The following is a 26,172-nucleotide window of genomic DNA, read 5'->3' as shown; positions in this document are numbered from 1 at the left end:
CTATTTTCTATGTTTCTATGTTTTCTATGTCTATGTGATGGGTGAGTGGGACTTGGTGCGAGTTAGGACACGGGGCAGCGAGCACAGGGGGTGATGGGTGAGTGGGACTTGGTGCGAGTTAGGACACGGGTCAGCGAGCACAGGGGGTGATGGGTGAGTGGGATTCGGTGCGAGTTAGGACACGGGTCAGTGAGCACAGGGGGTGATGGGTGAGTGGGATTCGGTGCGAGTTAGGACACGGGTCAGTGAGCACAGGGGGTGATGGGTGAGTGGGATTCGGTGTGAGTTAGGACACGGAGCAGTGAGCACAGGGGGTGATGGGTGAATGGGATTCGGTGCGAGTTAGGACACGGGTCAGTGAGCACAGGGGGTGATGGGTGAATGGGACTCGGTGTGAGTTAGGACACAAGGCAGTGAGCATAGGGGTTGATGGGTGAGCGGGACTTGGCAAGTTAGGACACGGGGCAGCATGCACGGGGTGATGGGTGAGCGGGACTCGGTGCGAGTTAGGACACGGGGTGATGGGTGAGCGGGACTCGGTGCGAGTTAGGACACGGGGTGATGGGTGAGCGGGACTCGGTGCGAGTTAGGACACGGGGCAGCATGCACGGGGTGATGGGTGAGCGGGACTCGGTGCGAGTTAGGACACGGGGTGATGGGTGAGCGGGATTCGGTGCGAGTTAGAACACGGGCAGACGAGTTTCGGATGACCTCAAGTTTACGTAGGGTAGAATGTGGGAGGCCAGCCAGGAGTGCGTTGGAATAGTCAAGTCTAGAGGTAACAAAGGCACGGATGAGGTTACTTTTAACAATCCGCACCCTGTTTCCATCTCACACAGGACAGGCAATTCACTAGGATATTTGAGTTCCTACACTCAGTATGCAGCACAGTTTGCAGCGGGAGTAGCTGAATTTTTATCAGTTCCTGAGCAGATCTAAATGATAACACGTCACTTAAAAAAAATATTTGGGATATTTACGACGCAAGCAAGGCCGGCGTTTATTGCCCGTTTCTCGCCACCTTCCACAGGGTGTTGCGGTGAGCTGCCGCCGTATAATCAGAGGAAGGCCATTCGGCCCACTGTGCCCGGACTGGTCCTCTGAAAGAGCTTTCCAATTAGTCCCACTCCGCCTTCCCTTTCCCCATAGCCCTGAAATTTATCCAAATCCCTTTTGAAAGTTACCATTGAATCTGCTCCCATCACGCATTCCGGCCACGCGTTCCAGATCACAACTCGCTGCATAAAACATTCTCCCCATTTCCCCCTCTGGCTCTTTTGGCAATGCTCTCAAATCTGTGTCCTCTGGTTACCGACCCTTCTGCTAGTGGAAAGAGTTTCTCCCTATTTACTCTACTAAACCCATCATAATTTTGAACACCTCTTTTAAATCTACCTTTAAACTTCTCTGCTTTACGGAGAATAAACCCCAGCTTCTCCACATAACTTAAGTCCCTCATCCCAGGTCATTATCATCATAGACAGTCCCTCGGAATCGAGGAAGACTTGCTTCCACTCTTAAAATAAGTCCTTAGGTGGCTGGAGAGTCCAATACGAGGACCACAGTCCCCGTCACAGGGACAGATAGTCGTTGAGGGAAGGGGAGGGTGGGACTGGTTTGCCGCACGCTCCTTCCGCTGCCTGCGCTTGATTTCTGCATGCTGTCGGCAATGAGACTCGAGGTGCTCAGCACCCTCCCGGATGCACTTCCTCCACTTAGGGCAGTCTTTGGCCAGGGACTCCCAGGTGTCAGTGGGGATGTTCCACTTTATCAGGGAGGCTTTGAGGGTGTCCTTGTAACGTTTCCTCTGCTCACCTTTGGCTCGTTTGCCGTGAAGGAGTTCCGAGTAGAGTCTCGTGTCTGGCATGCGAACAATGTGGCCTGCCCAGCGGTGCTGATCAAGTTTGGTCAGTGCTTCAACGCTCTTTTAAATCTACCTTTAAACTTCTCTGCTCTAAGGAGAACAACCCCAGCTTCTCCAAATAACTGGAGTCCCTCATCCCAGGCACCATTCCAGTAAATCTCCTTTGCACCCTCTCCAAGGCTTTGACATCCAGTCAAGCGAGCAGACTTAACAATAGAATGATAAACAGGAAATCAGACATTTACCTGCATCGGACTGCAGGAAGATATCAATCAACTGGGCAGAACAGTCGCAAATGGAATTTAATCTGGAGAAGTATGAAGTAACGGATTTGGGGCGGGCTACCAAGGAAAGGGAATACACGTTAAATGGTAGGACACTAAGAAATGTAGAGGAAGAAAGGGACCTGGGAGTGCATGTCCACAGATCCCTGAAAGTAGCAGGCCAGGTGGTTAAGAAGATATATGGAATACTTATATTCTACGCCCCTCGGCTAATAAAGGCAAGAGCAGGGAGGGTTATGCTTGAACTGTATAAAACACTGGTTAGGCTGCAGCTGGAGTACTGCGTGCAGTTCTGGTCACCGCATTACAGGAAGGACGTGATTGCACTGGAGAGGGTACTGAGGAGATTTACGAGGATGTTGCTGGGAGTGGAGAATCTTAGCTATGAGGACATATTGGATAGGCTGGGTTTGTTTTCATTGGAACAGAGGAGGCTGAGGGGATACCTCATTGAGGTGTATAAAATTATGAGGAGCCCAGATAGAGTGGATAGAAAGGGCCTATTTCCCTTAGCACAACCACCAGGGGGCATAGATTTAAAGTAATTGGGGGGAGGTTTAGAGGGGATTTGAGGAGAAATTTCTTCACCCAGAGGGTGGTGAGGGTCTGGAACTCACTGCCTGAAAGGGTGGTAGAGGCAGAAACCCTCACCACATTTAAAAAGTACTTGGATGTGCACCTGAAGTGCCGTAACCTGCAGGGCTACGGACCTAGAGCTGGAAAGTGGATTAGGCTGGGTAGCATCTTGTCAGCCGGCGCGGACACGATGGGCCGAATGGCCTCCTTCCGTGCTGTAAATTTCTATGATTAACCAAATGAATCCCCACTTTGACCGTTTTTATACTAAACACTTGCTTACCAAAGAAAGTCCACTTGCAATCTTAATAATTACAAAACGCGCGCCCCCCGCCCTCATACAGTGCACCTGAGCAGGAGCGGGTCTGATTATTGAGTGCTGACCTGTCTCTGTTCTTCGTCAGCAAGTTGCGCTCAATCCCTTCCATCAGGTTCTCGAAGCAGAGGTGCATGGCCTGCTGCTTCTCGGGAGGCTGGCTGTTCACGATGCTGTTCCTCAAATCAGCAAAATACTAAAGTGGGGGGGGGGGAGGGGGTGTGAAGAGAAAACAAATGAGAGATTAAGCATCAGTGAGCCTGCTTAAAGCACAGACAATCCTTTCCTGGGGATACGGTCTCACATGTGCCGGCTGCTATTCGGAACCATGATCTGGTGGCTTGAGATGATGTGCTATTCAAGCGCCGAGCACAATCCTGTCCACATACAATCACTGTCCAGCAGGGGGCACCAATAGATAGCAAACATGGAACTTGGTGCTGGGCTTGGCAGAGACGAGAGACTGGGTAAATGAGGGAGTCTGCACGTGCAGCATGCATTTGGGGAAGCCTTCACAGGCACATTCCATTTTGACGTCACTGCACAAAAGGCAGTGATTCCAGCTGGACCCCGGCCAACGCAGCATTGATTTCGCCGTGGCATTACCAGCTAACCTGTCACACTGCCTGAAACAACTCGTCACGTCACCTTTAATCTGGGATTAATAAAAAAGAGCTCGGCGAAATAGGCTGAAGTGCAGTCACTCCTGTTTACCATTGTAAACAGGGTTTTTAAAATACTGAGCTCAGTGGGCAGAGTCAGAAGGTTGTGGGTTCAAGTCCCACTCCAGGGACTGGAGCACAAAAATCTAGGTTGATACTCCCAGTGAAGTACGGAGGGAGTGCCGCACTGTCGGAGGGGCAGTACTGAGGGAGTGCCGCACTATCAGAGGGGCAGTACTGAGGGAGCGCTGCACTATCAGAGGGGCAGTATTGAGGGAGCACCGTACTGTCGGAGGGACAGTACTGAGGGAGCGCTGCATTATCGGAGGGGCAGTACTGAGGGAGCCCCGCACTGTCGGAGGGGCAGTACTGAGGGAGCCCCGCACTGTCGGAGGGGCAGTACTGAGGGAGCCCCGCACTGTCGGAGGGGCAGTACTGAGGGAGCCCCGCACTGTCGGAGGGGCAGTACTGAGGGAGCCCCGCACTGTCGGAGGGGCAGTACTGAGGGAGCGCCACACTGTCGGAGGGGCAGTACTGAGGGAGCGCCGCACTGTCGGAGGGGCAGTACTGAGGGAGCCCCGCACTGTCGGAGGGGCAGTACTGAGGGAGTGCCGCACTGTCGGAGGGGCAGTACTGAGGGAGCCCCGCACTGTCGGAGGGGCAGTACTGAGGGAGCCCCGCACTGTCGGAGGGGCAGTACTGAGGGAGCGCTGCATTATCGGAGGGGCAGTACTGAGGGAGCGCTGCACTGTCGGAAGGGCAGAACTGAGGGAGCGCCGCACTGTCGGAGGGGCAGTACTGAGGGAGCCCCGCACTGTCGGAGGGGCAGTACTGAGGGAGCGCCGCACTGTCGGAGGGGCAGTACTGAGGGAGCCCCGCACTGTCGGAGGGGCAGTACTGAGGGAGCCCCGCACTGTCGGAGGGGCAGTACTGAGGGAGCGCCGCACTGTCCAAGGGGCAGTACTGAGGGAGTGCTGCACAGTCGGAGGTGTCTTTAAGATGAGACGTTAAACCGAGGTCCTGTCTGCCAGTTGAGGTGGATGTAAAAGATTGTATTTGAAGAGCTGGGACTTCTTCCAGTGTTGTGACCAGTACTCTACCTCCACCAACATTACCAAACACATTACCTGGTCTGTCATCTCATTTACTGCTGTCGTGTGAAAATTGCATGTTGTGTTTGCCCACGCAACAGTGACTGATCGCACTTCAAAAAGTAATTAGTTGGTTATGAAGTTGTTTGGGATGTCCTGTAGATGTGACAGGCGCAATATAAATGCAAGTTTTTTTCCTTCCTCCTCTTGTCAAAAGGATTGAGTGGTGCACGGCCAGGCAACAGGCAGTGACTGCTCTGCCGTCCATCCAATGGGCCCCACAGTCCGTCCACATCTACTGCAGCTGCTCTGGGGACCAGAGCTCGGAGTCTTTCTGGCCTTACACCTCACCTTTTCGTTCAGAAGAATTAATCCAAGCAGAGGGCGTGACATGGACCACTGATTCCTGCAGTCTTCAAAAATAATGATGTTGAGAACTGTGGACAGCATCTGCAACAACAAAAAGATTATTGAGAGAAGAGAAGGAACGAGTTCCAAGTCATTTACAGTATCGACTGGAAGTTAATACTGTAACAGGCCATCGCACACACTATTAGAATCATAGAATGTTACAAGCAGAAGGAGGCCATTTGGCCCATCGAGCCTGCGTCGGCTCTCTGGAAGAGCCATCCAATGAATCCCACTCCCTGCCCTTTCCCCATAGCCGTGCAAATGTTGTCCCTTCAAGTATTTATCCAATTCTCTTTTGAAAGTCACTACTGAAACGGCTCCCACCGGCCTTTCAGGCAGCGCGTTCCCGATCACAACTCGCTGCGTAAAAAAGTGTTTCCTCCTGTCACTCTGGCTCTTTGGCCAATCACCTTAAATCTTACTCTCTGCCTTCTGCCAATTTTGTATTCACGTTGCCACCATCCGTTTAATCCCATGGGCTTTAGTTTTTCTAATAAGTCTATTATGTGATAGTCTATAAAGTTCATATTCACAACATCACCCACACTACCCTCATCAACCCTCTCCGTTACTTCATCAAAGAACTCGATCAAATTAGTTAAACACGATTTGCCTTCAACAAATCAATGCTGACTTTCATTTATTAGCCCAAATATATTCGATATGTGTTGCATCTTGCATTTTCCCAACACTGTTACAGATGCAAAACATTCTTTTAAAAAACAAAGACAATCATTGATCCACAGCCTGGAATTTACAGGAGTTACGATTGTTATAAAACATTCTGGATTTGCCTTAAAGGGACAGGACATGTTTAAGTACATAAGAAATAGTAGGTCATTTGGCCCCTCGAGCCTTCTCCGCAATTTGATAAGATCATGGCCGATCTGATCTTGGTCTCAACTCTACTTTCCTGCCTGTTCCCCATAACCCTTGACTTCCCTGTAGTTCAAGAATCTGGCTATCTCCACCTTAAATATATTCAATAACCCAGCCTTCATAGCTCTCTGGGGTAGAGAATTCCACAGATTCATGAGTCTCAGAGAAGAAATTCCTCCTCATCTCCGTCTTAAATGGGCGACCCCTTATTCTGAAACTATGCCCCCTAGTTCTAGATTGCCTCATGAGCGGAAACATCCTCTCTGCATCAAGCCCAGTCAGGAATCAACCTAGTGAACCTTCTCTGAACAGCCTCCAATGCAAGTATATCCCTCCTCAAATAAGGAGACCAAAACTGTACGCAGTACTCCAGGTGTCCAATACCCTGTACAGTTGTAGCAAGACTACCTTACTTTTATACTCCATCCCCTTTGCAATAAAGGCCATCAGTCCATTTGCCTTCCTGATTACTTGCTGTAGCTGCATACTAACTTTTTGTGTTTCATGCAGGTTCTTCTGTACTGCAGCACTTTGTAATCTCTCTCCAGTTAAATAATATTTTGCTTTTCTATTCTTCCTGCCAAAGTGGATAACCTCAGATTTTCCCATATTATACTCCATCTGCCAAATTTTGGCCTACTCATTCAATCTATCTTAACCGTAGCACTCTCGTCTGAATCAGAAGGTTGTCGGTTCAAGTCCCACTCCAGGGACTTGAGCAAAAACTAAACTAAACTGATGCTCCAGTGCAGTGCTGAAGGAGCGCCGCACTGTCGGAGGGCCAGTACTGAGGGAGCGCCGCACTGTTGGAGGGGCAGTACTGAGGGAGCGCCGCACTGTCGGAGGGGCAGTACTGAGTGAGTGCCGCACTGTCGGAGGGGCAGTACTGAGGGGGCGCCGCACTGTCGGAGGGGCAGTACTGAGGGAGCGCCGCACTGTCGGAGGGGCAGTACTGAGGGAGCGCCGCACTGTCGGAGGGGCAGTACTGAGGGAGCGCTGCACTGCCGGAGGGGCAGTACTGAGGGAGCGCCGCACTGTCGGAGGGGCAGTACTGAGGGAGCGCCGCACTGTCAGAGGGGCAGTACTAAGGGAGTGCAGCACTGTCGGAGGGACAGTACTGAGGGGGAGCGCCGCACTGTTGGAGGTGCCGTCTTTCAGATGAGACGTTAAACCGAGGCCCTGTCTGTTCTCTCAGGTAGACGTAAAAGATCCCATGGCACTATTTCGAAGAGCAGGGGAGTTATCCCTGGTGTCCTGACCAATATTTATCCCTCAATCAGCATAACGAAAAAGTCATTGCTATCTGTTGGAAGTTGCTTGTGTGCAAACTGACTGCCGTGTTTCCCACATTACAACAGTGACTACACTCCAAAAGTACTTCATTGGCTGTAAAGTGCTTTGGGACGACCGGTGGTCGTGAAAAGCACTATATAAATGCAAGTCTTTTTTCTTTTATCTGTATCCTTTTGCATCTTTTGCATCCTCCTCACAATTTCCTTCCCACTTATCTCTTTGTATCGTCAGCAAATTTGGCTACAATACACTTGGTGCCTTCATCCAAGTCATTAATATAGACTATAAATAGTTGAGGCCCCAGCACAGATCCCTTTGCCATCCCACTAGTTACAGTTTGCCAACTTGAAAAAGACCCATTTATCCTGACTCTCTGTTTTCTGTTAGTTAGCCAATCCTCTATCCATGCTAATATATTACCCCCAACATCTTGAGCTCTTATCTTGTGTAGTAACCTTTTATGTGGCACCTTATCGAATGCCTTTTGGAAATCCAAATACACTACATCTACTGGTTCCCCTTCATCCAACCTGTTCGTTACATCCTCAAAGAACTCAATAAATTTGTTAAACATGATTTCCCTTTCTTAAAACCATGCTGACTCTGACTATTATGATTTTCTAAATGTCCTGCTACTACTTCCTTATTAATGGACTCTAGCATTTTCCCAACGACAGATGTTAGGCTAACTGGCCTATAGTTTATTGCTTTCTGTCTCCCTCCTTTCTTGAATAGGGGCGTTCCAATCCACTGGGACCTTTCCAGAGCTAGGGAATTTTGGAAGGTTACAACCAATGCATCCACTATCTCTGCAGCCACTTCTTTTAAGACCCTAAGATGCAGGCTATCAGGTCCAGGGGACTTGTCCACCTTTAGTCCCAGTAGTTTGCCTCATACTATGACTAGAGAAAAAGTGATTGTTTTCATTTCCACCCTCCCTTTTGCACCCTGCTTTTCTTCTATTATTGGGATACTTTTACTGTTTGGACAGATACAAAATTTGTTCCAAGTCTCTGCCATTTCCTTGATTCCCATTATTAATTCCCCAGTCTCATCCTCTAAGGAACCAACATTTACTTTAGTTATCTCTTCCTTTTTATATACCTGTAGATGCTCTTACTGTCTGTTTTTATATTTCTTGCTAGTTTACTCTCATAATCTATTTTCTCCCTCTTTATTAAAATTAAAACGGAAATGAGGAGGAATTTCTTCTCTCAGAGGGTCGTGAATCTTTGGAATTCTCTGCCCCAGAGAGCTGTGGAGATTGGGTCAGGCTATATTTAAGGTGGAGATAGACAGATTTTTGAATGGTAAGATAGTCGAGGGTTATGGGGAGCGGGCGGGGAAGTGGAGCTGAGCCCAAGATCAGATCAGCCATGATCTTATTAAATGGTGGAGCAGGTTCGAGAGGCCAAATGGCCGACTCCTGCTCCTATTTCTTATGTTATTATTTTTTTTAGTAATCCTTTTTGGTTTCTAAAATTCTCCCAATCTTCCAGCCTACCACTAATCTTCACAACATTGTCTGCCTTTTCTTTCAATTTGATACCATCCTTAACTTCCTTAGTTAGCCACGGATGGTTCATCCTTCACATAGAATCTTTTTCAATGGAACATTGTTGAGAATTATGAAATATCTCCTTAAATGTCTGTCACTGCTGATCTACCGTCTGACCTGTGAATCTATTTTCCCAGTCCACTTTAGCCAACTCTGTCTTCATCCCTTTATAATTGCCTTTATTTAGGTTTAAGGTACTAGTCTCAGACAGTAGTTCAGTTGCTGAACTCCATAACCACCACTACCTGTGAGCAACATAACTGGGGAGCTCGCATTTCATTCTGATCTTCTTTGCAAGAGCAATCAACAACAACTTGCATTTATATAGCGCCTTTAACATAGTAAAACATCCCAAGGCGCTACACAGGACCGACTAGCAAAAAAAAAAAAATTGACAACGAGCAACATAAGGAGCTATTGGGACAAGTCAACCAAAAGCTTGGCCAAAGAGGTAGGTTTTAAGGAGCGTCTTGAAGGAGAAGAGAGAGGTAGAGGCGTGGAGAGGTTTGGGAGGGAATTCCAGAGCTTCAGGCAGCTGAAGGCATGGCGGCCAATGGTGGAACGATGGAAATCGGAGGATGCACAAGAGGCCAGATTTGGAGGAGCGCAGAGATTTCAGAGGGTTGTAGGGCTCGAGGAGGTTAGAGAGATAGGGGCGAGGCAGTGGAGGGATCAGTGAAAACTCCATTGCTGGATGACCGTAACTCCTTAGATATTACCGTGCTGCAGGGACTCACCTGTTGAATCATTTCTGGGTGCTGCTGCATGATGTGCAGGAAGCGGTCACTCTCCTGGGAGATCGGCGTGGTGCGTTTTTTTGTGCTGCGGGACAGCTGCTTGAAGAGGAACGTTACTATATGGTCCAGACTGGAGCAGCAACCTGTGCATACCATAGTGTCTGAAAACAAACCAGCAACAAACCTTACGTGCTCGCTTCTTTCTCGCCTCATCTCTATTCACTACTTTCGGTCCTACATCCCAGTGTGTTCAGCCGTGGCTCACTGAGCAGCACACTCACCTTCGAGCCACAATGGTTGTGGGCTCAAGTCCCACTCCAGAGGCTTGAGCACAAAAACCTAGGCTGACACTCCAGTGCAGTACTGAGGAAGGGCAGCACTGTCGGAGGGGCAGTAGTGAGGAAGGGCAGCACTGTCGGAGGGTCAGTACTGAGGGAGTGCTGCACTGTCGGAGGAGCAGTACTGAGGGAGCGCAGCACTGTCGGAGGGGCAGTACTGGGAAGTGCTGCACTGTTGGAGGGGCAGTACTGAGGGAGCGCAGCACTGTCGGAGGAGCAGTACTGAGGGAGCGCAGCACTATCGGAGGGGCAGTACTGAGGGAGCGCCGCACTGTCGGAGGGGCAGTATTGAGGGAGCGCCGCACTGTCGGAGGGGCAGTACTGAGGGAGCAGCGCACTGTCGGAGGGGCAGTATTGAGGGAGCGCCGCACTGAGGGAGCGCCGCACTGTCGGAGGGGCAGTACTGGGGGAGTGCCGCACTGTCGGAGGGGCAGTACTGAGGGAGCAGCGCACTGTCGGAGGGGCAGTACTGAGGGAGCGCCGCACTGTCGGAGGGCAGTACTGAGGGAGCGCCGCACTGTCGGAGGGGCAGTACTGAGGGAGCGCCGCACGCCGGAGGGGCAGTACTGAGGGAGCGCCGCACTGTCGGAGGGGCTGGCTTTCAGATGAGACATTAAACTGAGGCTTCCCTCTGCCCCCTAGGTTGATGTGAAAGATCCCACGGCACTATTTCGAAGAGGAGCAGGGGAGTTATCTCTGGCACCATGACCAATATTTATCCCTCAACCAATATCACTAAAACAGATTATCTGGTCATCGTTGCAGTGCTGTTTGAATCCATGTTCCCATTAGTTTTCATCAACTCATCGTGCTGATCTGATTGATCCAGCCAGGAGGGAGCAGCGCTGAAACAGCCCTTCCAAACCTCCAGGCCCACATCATTCAAACAGGTACAAACCAGCGTGTTAGAAACATGAGCATAGTTAGGGCGGTGTTCGCTGGGCGGTTTGCCAGGGACCCAGGGCTGGAACTGGCACTCTTGGGGAGTTCCAAGGCTTGGCTTTTGCTCATTTGCTGCTAAAGTCTCCGAACTCACATTGAGAGGTGGGGCGCGAAAGCGTGCGTGCCCTGACACTCCCAGTACTGAGGGAGCGCTGCACTGCCAGAGGGGCAGTACTGAGGGAGCGCTGCACTGCCGGAGGGGCAGTAATGAGGGAGCGTTGCACTGCCGGAGGAGCAGTAATGAGGGAGTGTTGCACTGCTGGAGGGGCAGTACTGAGGGAGCGCTGCACTGCCGGAGGGGCAGTACTGAGGGAGCTCTGCACTGCCGGAGGGGCAGTACTGAGGGAGCGCCGCACTGTCGGAGGGGCAGTACTGAGGATGCGCTGCACTGCTGGAGGGGAAGTAATGAGGGAGTGTTGCACTGCCGGAGGGGCAGTACTGAGGGAGTGTTGCATTGCCGGAGGGGCAGTACTGAGGGAGCGCTGCACTGCCCGAGGGGCAGTAATGAGGGAGTATTGCACTGCCGGAGGGGCAGTACTGAGGGAGTGTTGCACTGCTGGAGGGGCAGTACTGAGAGTGCACTGCACTGCTGGAGGGGCAGTACTGAGCAGGTGCTGCATTGTCGGAGGGACAGTACTGAAGGAGTGCTGTACTGCCGAAGGTATCCATGTTCGACAAACATGAATCGTTACCTACGCGCATTTCTCACTGGCTCAAACATGGGGTTGGGTTTGTGTGTGTGGGAATTACCAAAAAGAAAAGCTTGATCATTTTTCCATTTTTGCCATGTGAATAAGGCATGTTACTCACCCAGTGCAGTGAGACCTTCTGAAATGGAGGAGAGAATGTACATGATAACATGGGGCTCCAGGCTAGCAATAAAATTCATGTGGTCCTGGGTGAGAACTTCTAACAAGGAATAGTAGGACTGACTGAGCTTGGGATAATCCTGGGAAAAAGCAAAAAACAATGGAACGTTAAACTGGTGAAGGCTAAGAGGAGATAAAACAGAACTTCTAAAATTAGGAAGATTTTCGACAGAATGTACAGGGAAACGACAAGAGTGAGAGTTGTTGGGGCGTGGAATGCTTGGCCAGGAGCGGTTGAGGCAGACATTGTAACTTTTCAGGGAAAATTGGATAAATATTTGAAGCACAGGAAGATACAGGGCAGTAGGGAGAGGGAGATAGGGAGAGGGAGCGGGCGGTGGGAAGGGGGGTGCGCGGGCAGTGGGGAGAGCGGGGGGGGGGGGTGGGGTTGGGAGAGCGGTGGGGAGAGGGGGGGCACGGAGGGGGCATGGTGGGAAGAGCAAGGGGGTGGGGGGTGGGGAGAGCAGTGGTGGTGGTGGGGGGGGGGGGGGGGGAGAGCTGGGGGTGTTGGGGAGAGAGCGGGGGTGGGTGGGTGGGGGGAGGCAGTGGGATTATTTTGAATTGCTGCAGTAAAAAGCTGACACAGGCCCGATGGGCCGAATGGCGTCCTTTTGTGCTCTAAACAACGGCTCCATTTCAAAGAGAGAATTCACTTAGCAACCATTTACTGAGGCAACATTTGAAATAGCGGGAGACGAATGTTTGTTGCAGTTGTAACTTTCTGCTGTTGTTTTTTTCCTCAAAGAAAGAATGTGGCTGATCCACAGCCTTTATCCCCGTACCCCTGCATGCAACACTGCCGCCTTCGTTCATGACACACGGAGAGTTCTGTGCTGTGGGCGGGAGTCTGAGGCACAGGACATTTCTCCACGGGGACAAAGTGACATTAGCAGAGGGCAGGCTGCAAGTTGCCCGCTCGCTTTACAGCTGGGCACTGCGAGACAGAGCAGGAGGAAGAAGAAAGAATATTTTACCAAAGGACCCCGCGCAATTAACAGGGTTGTGGGAAGCTGGGATCGGCGGAGTGAGCACAAGTAGGTTGAGCGAGAGATTCCTCAAACAACTGAGCACCACGCAGTGATCAGTCACTCCAAGCGGCCTCACTTGAGAGACTCCCGGCTCCTGGCTACACCCAAGACTCCTGCTGACCGATAAGCCCTGCTTCCAAACATTTTCCTACGGGGAAATACGTGCCTAAAACGCAAGTGCGCGAGTTCAGGGAAAAAAATCACTAACCAGCAGGTCGCTGTGAGGGATCGACAGGAGGAGCTTAATGAACGTTTGTAAAGCATTGTCGAGGGCATCGTCACCATAGAGACGGAAGACCCCAAAGTTGACATAGTTGCCACTGAGAGCTGCCTTCAACATGGAGAAGCAGATGGAAATCCCCTTCAACTTCAGTCCGTAAACTTGGTCCTTTGGCACTTCACCCAAGGTGAGGATACGATTACCTGATTAAATAAAACCAAAAGAAGTAAAGAGTCGTTTCATTTCTCCTGATTAAATAGTCAACCGTTCCACAAAGATCATTGCAGACAGGCAGAGGCCATTCAGCCCATCCTTCCATGGTCAGACAGTCACAACACCTAACTGCCTCCCCCCACCCCTCCCCTGCCCGCAGCCCATTCCAGGGACTGATCACTCTTGGTGTGTGCAGTGCCTCCCAGTTTATGTCCCCTTGTCCTGCAGTGATGCTTTCACTTGAAATCGTGCTCTGGATTAACCCCTCCTATTCCACTTACTATCTTGTACACAGTTATCTACAACCGGTGGAATTCTCTACCACAGAAAGTTGTTGGGGTCAGTTCGTTGGATATATTCAAAAGGGAGTTAGATATGGCCTTACGGCTAAAGGGATCAAGGGGTATAGAGAGAAAGCAGGAATGGGGTACTGAAGTTGCATGATCACCAATGGTGGTGCAGGCTCGGAGGGCCGAATGGCCGAGCACCTATTTTCGATGTTTACACCGGTGTATAACGCACTGTTTGGCAAATGAGAAAGGACCGATTCAAAGTGCTGCCTGAAGAAGCTGTGTGTCACAGCATCAATGTGGCAAGGGGTGGAATTAATTATTAAGGGAATCAAGGGATATGGGGATAGTGCAGGAAAGTGGAGTTGAGGTCGAAGATCAGCCACGATCTCACTGAACAGCAGAGCAGGCTCGAGGGGCCGAATGGCCGATCCTGCTCCTAATTCTTATGTTCTTATGAGTGTGAGGGAAACGGCAGAGCCCAGCAAGAACCAAGAGTGGTCTGGCCAGCACTGTGAGGGAAAAAACCATGAGAGAAGGAAAACTACAAAGCAAAAGGGGATCTGAGAGCTCAGGCAGTCATCACAACGTCTGCCTGTGACCGGAAGGGAACTATCGGGGTGATTCAGCTCTCCGACACTCCCAGCAGCGAGGATTGTAACCCTGTCTGTGCTCCCTGCGACTGCACTTTCCCCACTGGTACCGAAGCAAGGTGCAATCAACCCTCCTGTGCAGCGCTGTCACTGGACAAGTAAATGTGTTGGCAGCAGCACCCGTCATGTGTGATGGTCGCAATTAATCACACCCAGAGTGGCGCAGCCCGAGAGGAGGTGGTCAGATAGACCAAAGAACCTTCTTCATCTGAACGGAACCTCTGAATCTTACACTATATTTTAACACAAACATAAATGAACATAAACAGCACAATTTTACACGTTAGCAAACATGTCCCTTCAGTTGTCCCCAGAAAACCATGTCCACAACTTTCCCGCCCACCTCAGCAATAGAACCTTCCATCCAAGCACACAATTGCAAATCAGCACCCCTGATGTGACAGAAAATGATCTGACAAAATGTAAGAATTACATTAAAAATATTTAGCAAGTGACTGGGGAGGGGGGTGGATTCTCAGTCCCGCCCAGTCCGCTGTTCCGCATGTGAGCACTGTCCCAGAAGGAATTACAGGTTGGTGATGAGGAGTGGGAGTGTGACTCTCCTGAACCGAGAGCACTTGTGACGCCCCCCTATTATCAGCCTGGCAGAGTTTCGGTAATGTAGCACACGGTACAATTCGAAAGGGGGTGCACCCAGAGAGCGACTCGGGGGTATATGTGCACAAATCGTTGAAGGTGGTAGGGCAGGTTGAAAAAGCAGTTAAAAAGGCTGATGGGACCCTGGGCTTCTTGCATAGAGTACATAGAGTAGAAAAGTATGATGAACCTGTATAAAACACTGGTTCGGGCCGGACTGGAGCACTGTGTCCAATTCTGGGCACCGCACTTTAGGAAGGATGTGAAGGCCTTAGAGAGGGTGCAGAAAAGATTTACGAGAATGGTTCCAGGGATGAGGGACTTCAGTTACGGGGATAGACTGGAGAAGCTGGGGTTGTTCTCCTTGGAGCAGAGAAGGTTGAGAGGAGATTTGATCGAGGTGTTCAAAATCATGAGGGGTCTGGAGTGAGAGAGAAACTGTTCCCATTGGCGGAAGGGTCGAGAACCAGAGGACACAGATTTAAGGCGATTGGCAGAAGAACCAAAGGTGACACAACAAAAAAAAAGTTTTTACGCAGCGAGTGGTTGGGATCTGGGATGCGCTGCCTGAGAGGGTGGTGGAGGCAGACTCAATTTTATCTTTCAAACGGGAGTTGGATACGTATCTGAAGGAACATAAATTGCAGGGCTACGGGGAAAGGGCGGGGGAGTGGGATTGGCTGAGAGTCGGCACGGGCCCGAAGGACCCAATGGCTTTCTTCCGTGCTGTGACCATTCTATGATTCTCTACGCTGTGAATCAGCCATCGGACCTTGCTGCGGTGTGTGTCTCACAGCTACGCACTGCCTTCATCAGCTCAGCGCTGAACACCCAATTGCTGAACGCTCGACTCTTGGAAACAGAAAAGCCCCAGAAATCTTGCAACCAGTCGGAGCAGTGGCAGCGGAGCGCGCGGGTGTAATCGCAGAACATTGAAAAGCGGGAAGGCACAATCTCACTGACCGTAGGTTGTGATCATTTTACTGGTCTCTCGAAAAAGGAGGATCCCATTCGGGGAGGACACGTCGAACTGCAACCGCTGCGACCTGCAAACAGGACAGGGAAGAGGTCAGACTGAAATGCTGCAATGCCTGGAAGCAAGGCTGATCGCAGCTGCAGAAATTGAGCCTGTTCAAAGGCAGGATACGGCAGGAGAGCTCGACATATCTCACCCCAGGCATTACCTTAAACTACAAGACATAGTAAAATGCCCGGGGAACGGTTACACCAGGAATGCCGAAGCTTGTGTGCGTACCATGGAGCCTCGGAAGGCTACACTAAAGCTCTAATCCCTGCGCCCGTTAATTCCCCTATATCTCAGGCTGCTGATACTGACAGATCTCGCTATTATAATTTAGGATTTATCCACCAGTAGAAAGAATTAGGAGCAGGAGTTGGCCACTCGGCCCCTCGAGCCTGCTCCGCCATTCAATGAGATCATGTCTGATCTTCGACCTCAACACTTTCCCGCACTATCCCCAGATCCCTTGATTCCTTTAATATCCAAAAATCTATTGATTTCTGTCTTGAATATACTCAACGACTGAGCCTCCACAGCCCTCTGGGGTAGAGAATTCCAAAGATTCACCACCCTCTGAGTGAAGAGGTTTCTCCTCATCTCCGTCCTAAATGGCTGACCCCATATTCTGAGACTGTGACCCCTGGTTCTGGACTTCCCCAGCCCGGGGGAAACATCCTCCCTGCATCTACCCTGTCGAGCCCTGTAAGAATTGTGTATGTTTCGATGAGATCATCTCATTCTTCTAAACTCTAGAGAATATCGGCCTAGTCTACACAATCTCTCACAGGACAATCCCCCCCCCCCCATCCCAGAAATCAATCTGGCGAACCTTCATTTAGTGCCTTTCATGACCCCGGGACATCCCAATGAGCCAACGGCACCAAGTACAGCCCTTTCCAAGCTCCAGGCCCACTAAATTCAAGCAGGGCTAACCAGCCATTAACAAGCACAAGTGCATATAAGGCTGAACTGTCTGGCTTTGCGGGCAGCATGAGCAGGATTCGGGGCTGTATTCCCAATACTCAGGGTTACAGTCTTTAACTCATGGAATCGTGCAGCATACAAGGAGCATTCGGCCCATCGAGCCTGTGTCAGCTCTCTGAAAGAGCTATCCAATCAGCCCCACTCCCCCCACCCTTTCCCCATAGCCCAGCAAATGTTTCATCATTCAGTAGAAATCCAGTTCGCTTTTGAAAGTTATTGAATCTGCATCCACCACCCTTTCAGGCAGCGCGTTCCCGATCAAAACTCGCTGCTTAAAAACATTCTCCCCATCTCCCCCTCTGGTCCTTTTGCTGATTCTCTTAAATTTATGTCCCTCTGGTTACTGACCCTCCTGCCACTGGAAACAGTTTCTCCTTAATTACTCTATCATAGAAACATACAAACATAGAAATTAGGTGCAGAAGCAGGCCATTCGGCCCTTCAGACCTGCACCACCATTCAATAAGATCATGGCTGATCATTCTCTCAGTACCTCTTTCCTGCTATCTCTCCATACCCCTTGATCCCTTTGGCCGTAAGGACCATATCTAACTCCCTTTTGAATATATCTAACAAACTGGCCTCAACAACTTTCTGCGGTAGAGAATTCCACAGGTTAACCACTCTGAGTGAAGAAGTTTCTCCTCATCTTGGTCCTAAATGGCTTACCCCTTATTCTTAGTCTGTGACCCCTGGTTCTGGAACTCTCCAGCAACTCCCGTCAGAATTTTATATGTTTCTATGAGATCCCCTCTCATTCTTCTAAACTCCAGTGGATACAAGCCCAGTTGATCCAGTCTCTCCTCATATGTCAGTCCTGCCATCCCAGGAATCAGTCTGGTGAACCTTTGCTGCACTCCCTCAATAGCAAGAACGTCCTTCCTCAGATTAGGAGACCAAAACTGAACACAATATTCCAGGTGAGGCCACACCGAAGCTCTGTACAACTGCAGTAAGACCTCCCAGCTCCTATACTCAAATCCTCTTGCTATGAAGGCCAACATGCCATTTGTCTTCTTCACCGCCTGCTGTACCTGCATGCCAAACTTCAATGACTGATGTACCATGACACCCAGGTCTCATTGCACCTCCCCTTTTCCTAATCTGTCACCATTCAGATAATATTCTGTCTTCCTGTTTTTGCCACCAAAGTGGATAACCTCACATTTATCCACATTATACTGCATCTGCCATGCATTTTCCCACTCACCTAACCTGTCCAAGTCACCCTGCAGCCTCTTAGCATCCTCCTCACAGCTTACACCGCCACCCAGCTTATTGTCATCTGCAAACTTGGAGATATTACATTCAATTCCTTCATCTAAATCATTGATGCATATTGTAAATAGCTGGGGTCCCAGCACTGACCCCTGCGTCACCCCACTGATCACTGCCTGCCATTCTGAAAAGGTCCCGTTTATTCCGACTCTCTGCTTCCTGTCTGCCAACCAGTTCTCTATCCACATCAATACATTACCCCCAATACCATGTGCTTTAATTTTGCACACTAATCTCTTGTCAAAAGCCTTTTGAAAGTCCAAATACACCACATCCATGGTTCTCCCTTGTCCACTCTACTAGTTACATCCTCAAAAAATTCTAGGAGATTTGTCAAGCATGATTTCCCTTTCATAAATCCATGCTAACTAGGATCAACCCTATCACTGCTTTCCAAATGCGCTGCTATTTCATCTTTAATAATTGATTCCAACATTTTTCCCACCATCGATGTCAGGCTAATAATTACCCGTTTTCTCTCTCCCTCCTTTTTTAAAAAGTGGTGTTACATTAGCTACCCTCCAGTCCATAGGAACTGATCCAGAGTCAATAGAATGTTAGAAAACGATCACCAATGCATCCACTATTTCTAGGGCCACTTCCTTAAGTACTCTGGGATGCAGCCTATCAGGCCCTGGGGATTTATCAGCCTTCAATCCCATCAATTTCCCTAACTCAATTTCCTGACTAATAAGGATTTCCTTCAAGCTCCTCCTTTTTGCTAGATCCTCGCACCTCTAGTATTTCCGGAAGGTTATTTGTGTCTTCCTTCGTGAAGACAGAACCAAAGTATTTGTTCAATTGATCTGCCATTTCTTTATTCCCCATTATAAATTCACCTGATTCTGACTGCAAAGGACTTACGTTTGTCTTCACTAATCTTTTTCTCTTCACATATCTATAGAAGCTTTTGCAGTCAGTTTTTATGTTCCCTGCAAGCTTCCTCTCATACTCTATTTCCCCCCTCCTAATTAAACCCTTTGTCCTCCTCTGCTGAATTCTAAATTTCTCCCAGTCCTCAAAACCCCTCAAAACTTTGAACACCTCTACTAAATCTCCTCTTAACCTTCTCTGCTCTAAGGAGAACAACCCCAGCTTCTCCAGTCTATCCACCTAACTGAAGTCCCCCATCCCGGGTCCCAGTCTGGTAAATCTCCTCTGCACCCTCGGCAGGCCCTTGACGACCTTTCCAAAGTGTAGATCCCAGAATTGGACCCAGCATTCCCGGGTACAATAGGCTGCAGTTTACTCACGGTAAACTCCACGACCATGACTGGGACCAGTGATTTGTTACTGCTCAGAATATGTCACTTTCACTGCCTCGCGGGCATTTTGTGCAAAGCTGCAGCACCCAGGCGCCAAATGGAGCTACACCCGCGAGCACACAGCTCTAGGGGATCAGTCATGGACACCACCCTGTGCCAATCACTTACCCTGGCCCTGAGGGTGCTGGAGCTACAGGACAGATCTTGGGCACCGCAGCGGTGTTAAGCTGGCATTGCTTTTAAGAGGGGCGAGGATCAGATACTGATCATGAGGTCGGAGAGGTTGTCACATCCCCATGACACATTAAAACATTCCCTTTACAGGTCACCTTACACTATAATCATTTTGTAAAGAAACATAGAAAATAGGTGCAGGAGTAGGCCATTCGGCCCTTCAAGCCTGCACCACCATTCAATATGATCATGGCTGATCATGCAACTTCAGTACCCCATTCCTGCTTTCTCTGCATTCCCCTTGATCCCTTTAGCCGTAAGGGCCACATCTAATTCTCTTTTGAATATATCTAACGATCTGGCCTCAACAACTTTCTGTGGTAGAGAATTCCACAGGTTCACAATTCTCCTCATCTCAGTCCTAAATGGCTTACCCCTTTTCCTTAGACTGTGACCCCTGGTTCTGGACTTCCCCAACATCGGGAACATTCTTCCTGCATCTAACCTGTCCAATCCCGTCAGAATGTTACATGTTTCGATGAGCTCCCCTCTCATTCTACTAAATTCCAGTGAAAATAAGCCTAGTCGATCCAGTCTTTCTTCATGTCAGTCCTGCCATCCCAGGAATCAATCTGGTGAATCCCTCAATAGGACTCCCTCAATAGCAAGAATGTCCTTCCTCATGTATGTAGCGCATGTATATTGTGTCTTTCATGTTGTTAGGACACTTTACAGCCAACAGCAGCACTTTTGGAGTGTAGTCACTGTTGTAATGCGGCTGCTAATTTGTGCACAGCAAGCTCCCACAAACAGCGAGAAAAATACATTAGGTCTCACAATAAAAAGGCACTTTTGAGAAGACAAAGATGATTAGGACTCCGCGGCTCAGAAATGACACGACTTTTCTAGTGACACACGACCATGGAGCCAACTCCGTTTCAGCCAGTGATGGATTACTGGGCCTTTGCATTGCTAGTTTCCCCACAACCTGCATCTCCGCCGCAGTGAACAAGGCAGTCAGGCAAAGGCCAGACCGCCCCCCTGTCGGGAAAGGGGGCAGGGATGGGGGGGGTGGGGGGGAAGTCACGTCAGGAGCCTTGGTGTTACTTTACCTGTTGTGGACCAGTTCGGCCATCAGCTTGAGGATGGGCGTAGTACACGCTGGGTCATGGTACCAAAGTTCCACTGCGCGTTGTAGTATCGGCATGTATGCAGGATAGCTGTGAGAGGGGAAAGCTAAGGAAATGATATCAACTGTTCAAACAAATCTCCATCACTGGAACTTCTCTCAATCTTAGAACAAGGGAGGAGGGAGTACAGATTTAGTAGCATTCATTAGATCAGGAAAGTGTATTCATTCTGTTTGCCATATAAGTGACTGCATTTCAAGTGATTGACTCGAAGAAAGTAAAAGCCTGCATTTATACGGCACCGACCAGGTCTCTCACTAACCTCTCACAGCGCTTCATGCACAGTTACTTTTGAAGTGCTGTCAGTGTTATGTGTGCAAATGCAGAAACTATTTTGTACACAGCAAGATCTCATAAACAGCAACTGAATGACCAGTTGCTCTGCCTTCAGTGATGATGCTTACAGGAGGATTGTTGGCCAAGACACTGGGAGAACTCTCTGCTCTTCCTCCAACAGTGCCATGTCAATATCCTCCTGAACAGCCAAATGGGGCCTTAACGCTTCATCCATAGGGTAGTACCTCCGACAGTGCAGCACTCCCTCAGTACTGCCCCTCCAACAGTGCAGCACTCCCTCCGTACTGCCCCTCCGACAGTGCAGCGCTCCCTCAGTACTGCCCCTCCGACAGTGCGGCACTCCCTCAGTACTGCCCCTCCGACAGTGCGGCACTCCCTCAGTACTGCCCCTCCAACAGTGCAGCGCTCCTTCAGTACTGCCCCTCCGACAGTGCGGCACTCCCTCAGTACTGCCCCTCCGACAGTGCAGCACTCCCTCAGTACTGCCCCTCCGGCAGTGCAGCGCTCCCTCAGTACTGCCCCTTCGGCAGTGCAGCGCTCCCTCAGTACTGCCCCTCCGGCAGTGCAGCGCTCCCTCAGTACTGCCCCTCCGGCAGTGCAGCGCTCCCTCAGTTTAATATTTTGGCAGCCTAGAAATTACTGCTGCCGATATCGATGGGAAATGCTTAATGTCTTCACGTGATGTTCTTTAACTACTATTTTAGTAGAGCGAATGGCTACAGTTAGATTTCTAAGAGTACAGAATCGAATCTAAACCATTTCCAACACAATTAGAAATGGTATCATTGTGGTACTGCTACTGGACTAGTAATCCAGAGGCCTGGACTAACAATCCGTTGATGCGAGTTTAAATCCCACCACGGCAGATTAAAAATAAAAAGGTGACCGTGAAACACTGGATTGTTGTAAAAACCCATCTGGTTCACTAATGTTCCTTTAGAGAAGGAAATCTGCCGCCCTTACCCGGTCTGGCCGATATGTGACTCCAGACCCACAGCAATCTGCTTGACTTTTAACTGCCCTCTGACCTGGCCCAGCGAGACACTCAGTTCTATCAAAACTGCTGCAAAAAACTATAATCCATACGGATTGCAGCGGTTGAAGGTGGCTCTCTACCGAAGGGCAATTAGGGATGGGCAATAAATGCTGACCTTGCCACACGAGATGGCCACATCCCGTGAATGAATAAAAAAATAACATTTACAAGAGGTTAATACCTGCGCGTTACAACAGCAGACTGTTGTCAGATTTGCTGAAACCTTTGAAAGAACTCCAGCCCTCTCCCAAAAATACAGTGGAAGGTCTCGTTCAGATTTGCCAGATCAGTTGAAATCCCTGACACACCGTGAGCTACTCTCATATTCCCTTCCATATCACCATCGCAACCACTCCTTGGAAAGGACTTGGCTATTCCTCGGGTTCATCGTGTCCTCAATAGATCTCAAGTTATCAGTAGCGACAGACGGGCGGATGAAAAGTTGATCCCCTGCCTATTCATTCCTTTCACTCGCACAGAATTTAAGAGGGCATTCACAGCAGCAGCTCTGCATCCGTACAGTGTGAATGCAGCCTGAATGCGTAATCAGCGCCCAACTTGACACTGGAGTGAGATTCCCGGGTGTCTTACTCCGCTTCACTTTGGAGTCAGTTTGGGCTTTGACAAGCGATTTACATTGCCCAGGATTAGTGCTGGTGCAAGGCCAAAGGCACTTTGCGCTGGAACTAAAGCAGTAATGTGAAGGCACTGAATTGATCAAAGTGCCTTGGACAATGAATGACCCCGTTTTTGCTGTTATTGCGTTTGCTGCGTCAATTACTACTCCCATCAGTGCAGATCACAGGCACTCCAAAGGGACCTCTGAAGCCCTCTCTAACCCATCCTGTTAATAAACTGTGTACTTTTCAAAACTATGTTATATTGTGCTTATTTTCAGCATGGAGTCGGGACAGTCCACACTCCAAAAGACCCAACTGAAGTCATTAAAGTAGGTCGCGCTCAAGGCTTATTAATCTTGGCTTCAGGCCATGCCGGAGTCACCGTGCAAAGCCCCGGGCAACGTGACGAGGCCTCGCATGAGATGGTTGCTGCTCTCTGGTATGGAGCCCGAGCCCCCGACGAGGACCCACGACCCCCCGACGCGGACCCACGACCCCCCGACGAGGACCCACGACCCCCCGACGCGGACCCATGACTCCCCCGACGAGGACCCACGACCCCCCCGACGCGGACCCACGACCCCCCGACGCGGACCCACGACCCCCCCGACGCGGACCCACGACCCCCCCGACGCGGACCCACGACCCCCCGACGAGGACCCACGACCCCCCGACGCGGACCCATGACTCCCCCGACGAGGACCCACGACCCCCCCGACGCGGACCCACGACCCCCCGACGCGGACCCACGACCCCCCCGACGCGGACCCACGACCCCCCCGACGCGGACCCACGACCCCCCCGACGCGGACCCACGACCCCCCCGACGCGGACCCACGACCCCCCCGACGCGGACCCACGACCCCCCCGACGCGGACCCACGACCCCCCGACGCGGACCCACGACCCCCCGACGCGGACCCACGACCCCCCCGACGCGGACCCACGACCCCCCGACAAGGACCCATGACCCCCCGACGAGGACCCATGACCCCCCCGACGAGGACCCACGACCCCCCCGATGCGGACCCACGACCCCCCGACGAGGACCCATGACCCCCCGACGAGGACCCATGACCCCAGACACGGCAGCAGTGCACCCCCCCACCCCCCCAAGATCTGAAATTCAGCTGCTCCATTTCCAGTTCACCGCTGATTCCGAGTGGCAGGTTTCCCGAGATACGCCAGGAAGGATACATCCAGTCAAAGAGCATCATAAAGCTGGTCTTAGCGTTGAAGGCGAAGGCGATTCCTCGCAGATCTCTCACCAGGCCAACCAGCGTGCGCTGTGAGAAAACAAACCAGGAGTAGAATGGGGTATCAGAGGGGTTGTTATACACTGGGGTACAACGCTGTCTTCAGGCAAGTACTCCCCTCTAGAATCTGACTGCTGAATGCTAATGTATTTTCTCGTGCACGCACAAGAGTGCCAGCACCAGTACGTTAGACTTCGGGCCCTGACATCATGTCCCAAACACACCTACAGCCGGACAACATAGTCCTGGAGGGCAGAGAAACCAAAGGCAAGAAACAAAAAGGGTCACTGAATATAAAAGGGCTGCAGGAGGGGTAAAAACTAAAAATCATGGTTTAAAAACTAGGATGAAAACACTCTACCTAAATGCACGCAGCATTAGAAATAAAGTAAATGAGTTGACGGCACAAATCATTACAAATGGGTATGATTTGGTGGCCATTACAGAGACATGGTTGCAAGGTGGCCAGGACTGGGAATTAAACGTACAGGGGTATCTGACTATTCGGAAAGATAGGCAGGAAGGGAAGGGAGGTGGGGTAGCTCTGTTAATAAGGGATGATATCAGGGTAGTTGTGAGGGATGATATTGGCTCCAATGAACAAAATGTTGAATCATTGTGGTTGGAGATTAGAGATAGCAAGGGGAAAAAGTCACTGGTCGGCGTAGTTTATAGGCCCCCAAATAATAACTTCATGGTGGGGCGGGCAATAATCAAGGGAATAATGGAGGCATGTGAAAAAGGAACGGCAGTAGTTATGGGGGATTTTAACCTACATATCAATTGGTCAAATCAAATCGCAGGGGGTAGCCTGGAGGAGGAATTCATAGAATGCATACGGGATTGTTTCTTAGAACAGTATGTAACAGAGCCTACAAGGGAGCAAGCCATTTTGGATCTGGTCCTGTGTAACGAGACAGGAAAAATAAACGATCTCCTCGTAAAAGATCCTCTCGGAATGAGTGATCACAATATGGTTGAATTTGTAATACAGATTGAGGATGAGGAAGTTATGTCAGAAACGAGCGTACTATGCTTAAACAAAGGGGACTACAGTGGGATGAGGGCAGAGTTGGCTAAAGTAGACTGGAAACAAGGACTAAACAGTGGCACAATTGAGGAACAGTGGAGGACTTTTAAGGAGCTCTTTCATAATGCGCAACAAAAATATATTCCAGTGAAAAAGGGCGGCAAGAGAAGAGATAACCAGCCGTGGATAACCAAGGAAATAAAGGAAAGTATCAAATCAAAGACCAATGCGTATAAGGTGGCCAAGGTTAGTGGGAAACTAGAGGATTGGGAAGATTTTAAGCAACAGCAAAGAATGACTAAAAAAGCAATAAAGAAAGGGAAGATAGATTACGAAGGTAAACTTGCGCAAAACATAAAAACAGATAGTAAAAGCTTTTACAGATATATAAAACGGAAAAGAGTGACTAAAGTAAATGTTGGTCCCTTAGAAGATGAAAAGGGGGATTTAATAATGGGAAATGTGGAAATGGCTGAGACCTTAAACAATTATTTTGCTTCCGTCTTCACAGTGGAAGACACAAAAACCATGCCAAAAATTGCTGGTCATAGGAATGTGGGAAGGGAGGACCTTGAGATGATCACTATCACTAGGGAGGTAGTGCTGGACAGGCTAATGGGACTGAAGGTAGACAAGTCCCCTGGTCCTGATGAAATGCATCCCAGGGTATTAAAAGAGATGGCGGAAGTTATAGCAGATGCATTTGTTATAATCTACCAAAATTCTCTGGACTCTGGGGAGGTACCAGCGGATTGGAGAGCAGCTAATGTAACGCCTCTGTTTAAAAAAGGGGGCAGGCAAAAGGCAGGTAACTATAGGCCGGTTAGTTTAACATCTGTAGTGGGGAAAATGCTTGAAACTATCATTAAGGAAGAAATAGCGGGACATCTGCATAGGAATAGTGCAATCAAGCAGACGCAGCATGGATTCATCAAAGGGAAATCATGTTTAACTAACTTACTGGAATTCTTTGAGGATATAACGAGCATGGTGGATAGAGGTGTACCGATGGATGTGGTGTATTTAGATTTCCAAAAGGCATTCGATAAGGTGCCACACAAAAGGTTACTGCAGAAGATAAAGGTACGCGGAGTCAGAGGAAATGTATTAGCATGGATAGAGAATTGGCTGGCGAACAGAAAGCAGAGAGTCGGGATAAATGGGTCCTTTTCCGGTTGGAAATCAGTGGTTAGTGGTGTGC

At 49.8% G+C, this 26,172-nt stretch overlaps 1 protein-coding gene across 2 annotated transcripts in view; it reads right to left on the bottom strand.

Moving 5' to 3' along the window:
• xpo7 (exportin 7) overlaps window positions 1-26,172 on the bottom strand; it is a 131,914-nt gene that overhangs the window by 1,717 nt on the left and 104,025 nt on the right. The window contains exons 20-27 of one of the 2 annotated variants that reach the window (XM_070866166.1): window positions 23,883-23,971; window positions 20,656-20,763; window positions 15,785-15,867; window positions 13,057-13,271; window positions 11,762-11,900; window positions 9,672-9,814; window positions 5,145-5,243; window positions 3,109-3,236 (exon numbers count right to left, since the gene is read on the bottom strand). In XM_070866166.1, coding sequence (XP_070722267.1) covers window positions 3,109-3,236; window positions 5,145-5,243; window positions 9,672-9,814; window positions 11,762-11,900; window positions 13,057-13,271; window positions 15,785-15,867; window positions 20,656-20,763; window positions 23,883-23,971 — 1,004 coding nt within the window. Of the gene's footprint in view, window positions 1-3,108; window positions 3,237-5,144; window positions 5,244-9,671; window positions 9,833-11,761; window positions 11,901-13,056; window positions 13,272-15,784; window positions 15,868-20,655; window positions 20,764-23,882; window positions 23,972-26,172 lie in introns of both variants that reach the window. The other variant, XM_070866165.1, reaches the window with a different exon arrangement.

This window comes from Pristiophorus japonicus, chromosome 22, assembly GCF_044704955.1.
Source record: "Pristiophorus japonicus isolate sPriJap1 chromosome 22, sPriJap1.hap1, whole genome shotgun sequence".
NCBI lineage: Eukaryota > Metazoa > Chordata > Chondrichthyes > Pristiophoridae > Pristiophorus > Pristiophorus japonicus.
This window is presented reverse-complemented; position numbering and strand designations above follow the sequence as displayed.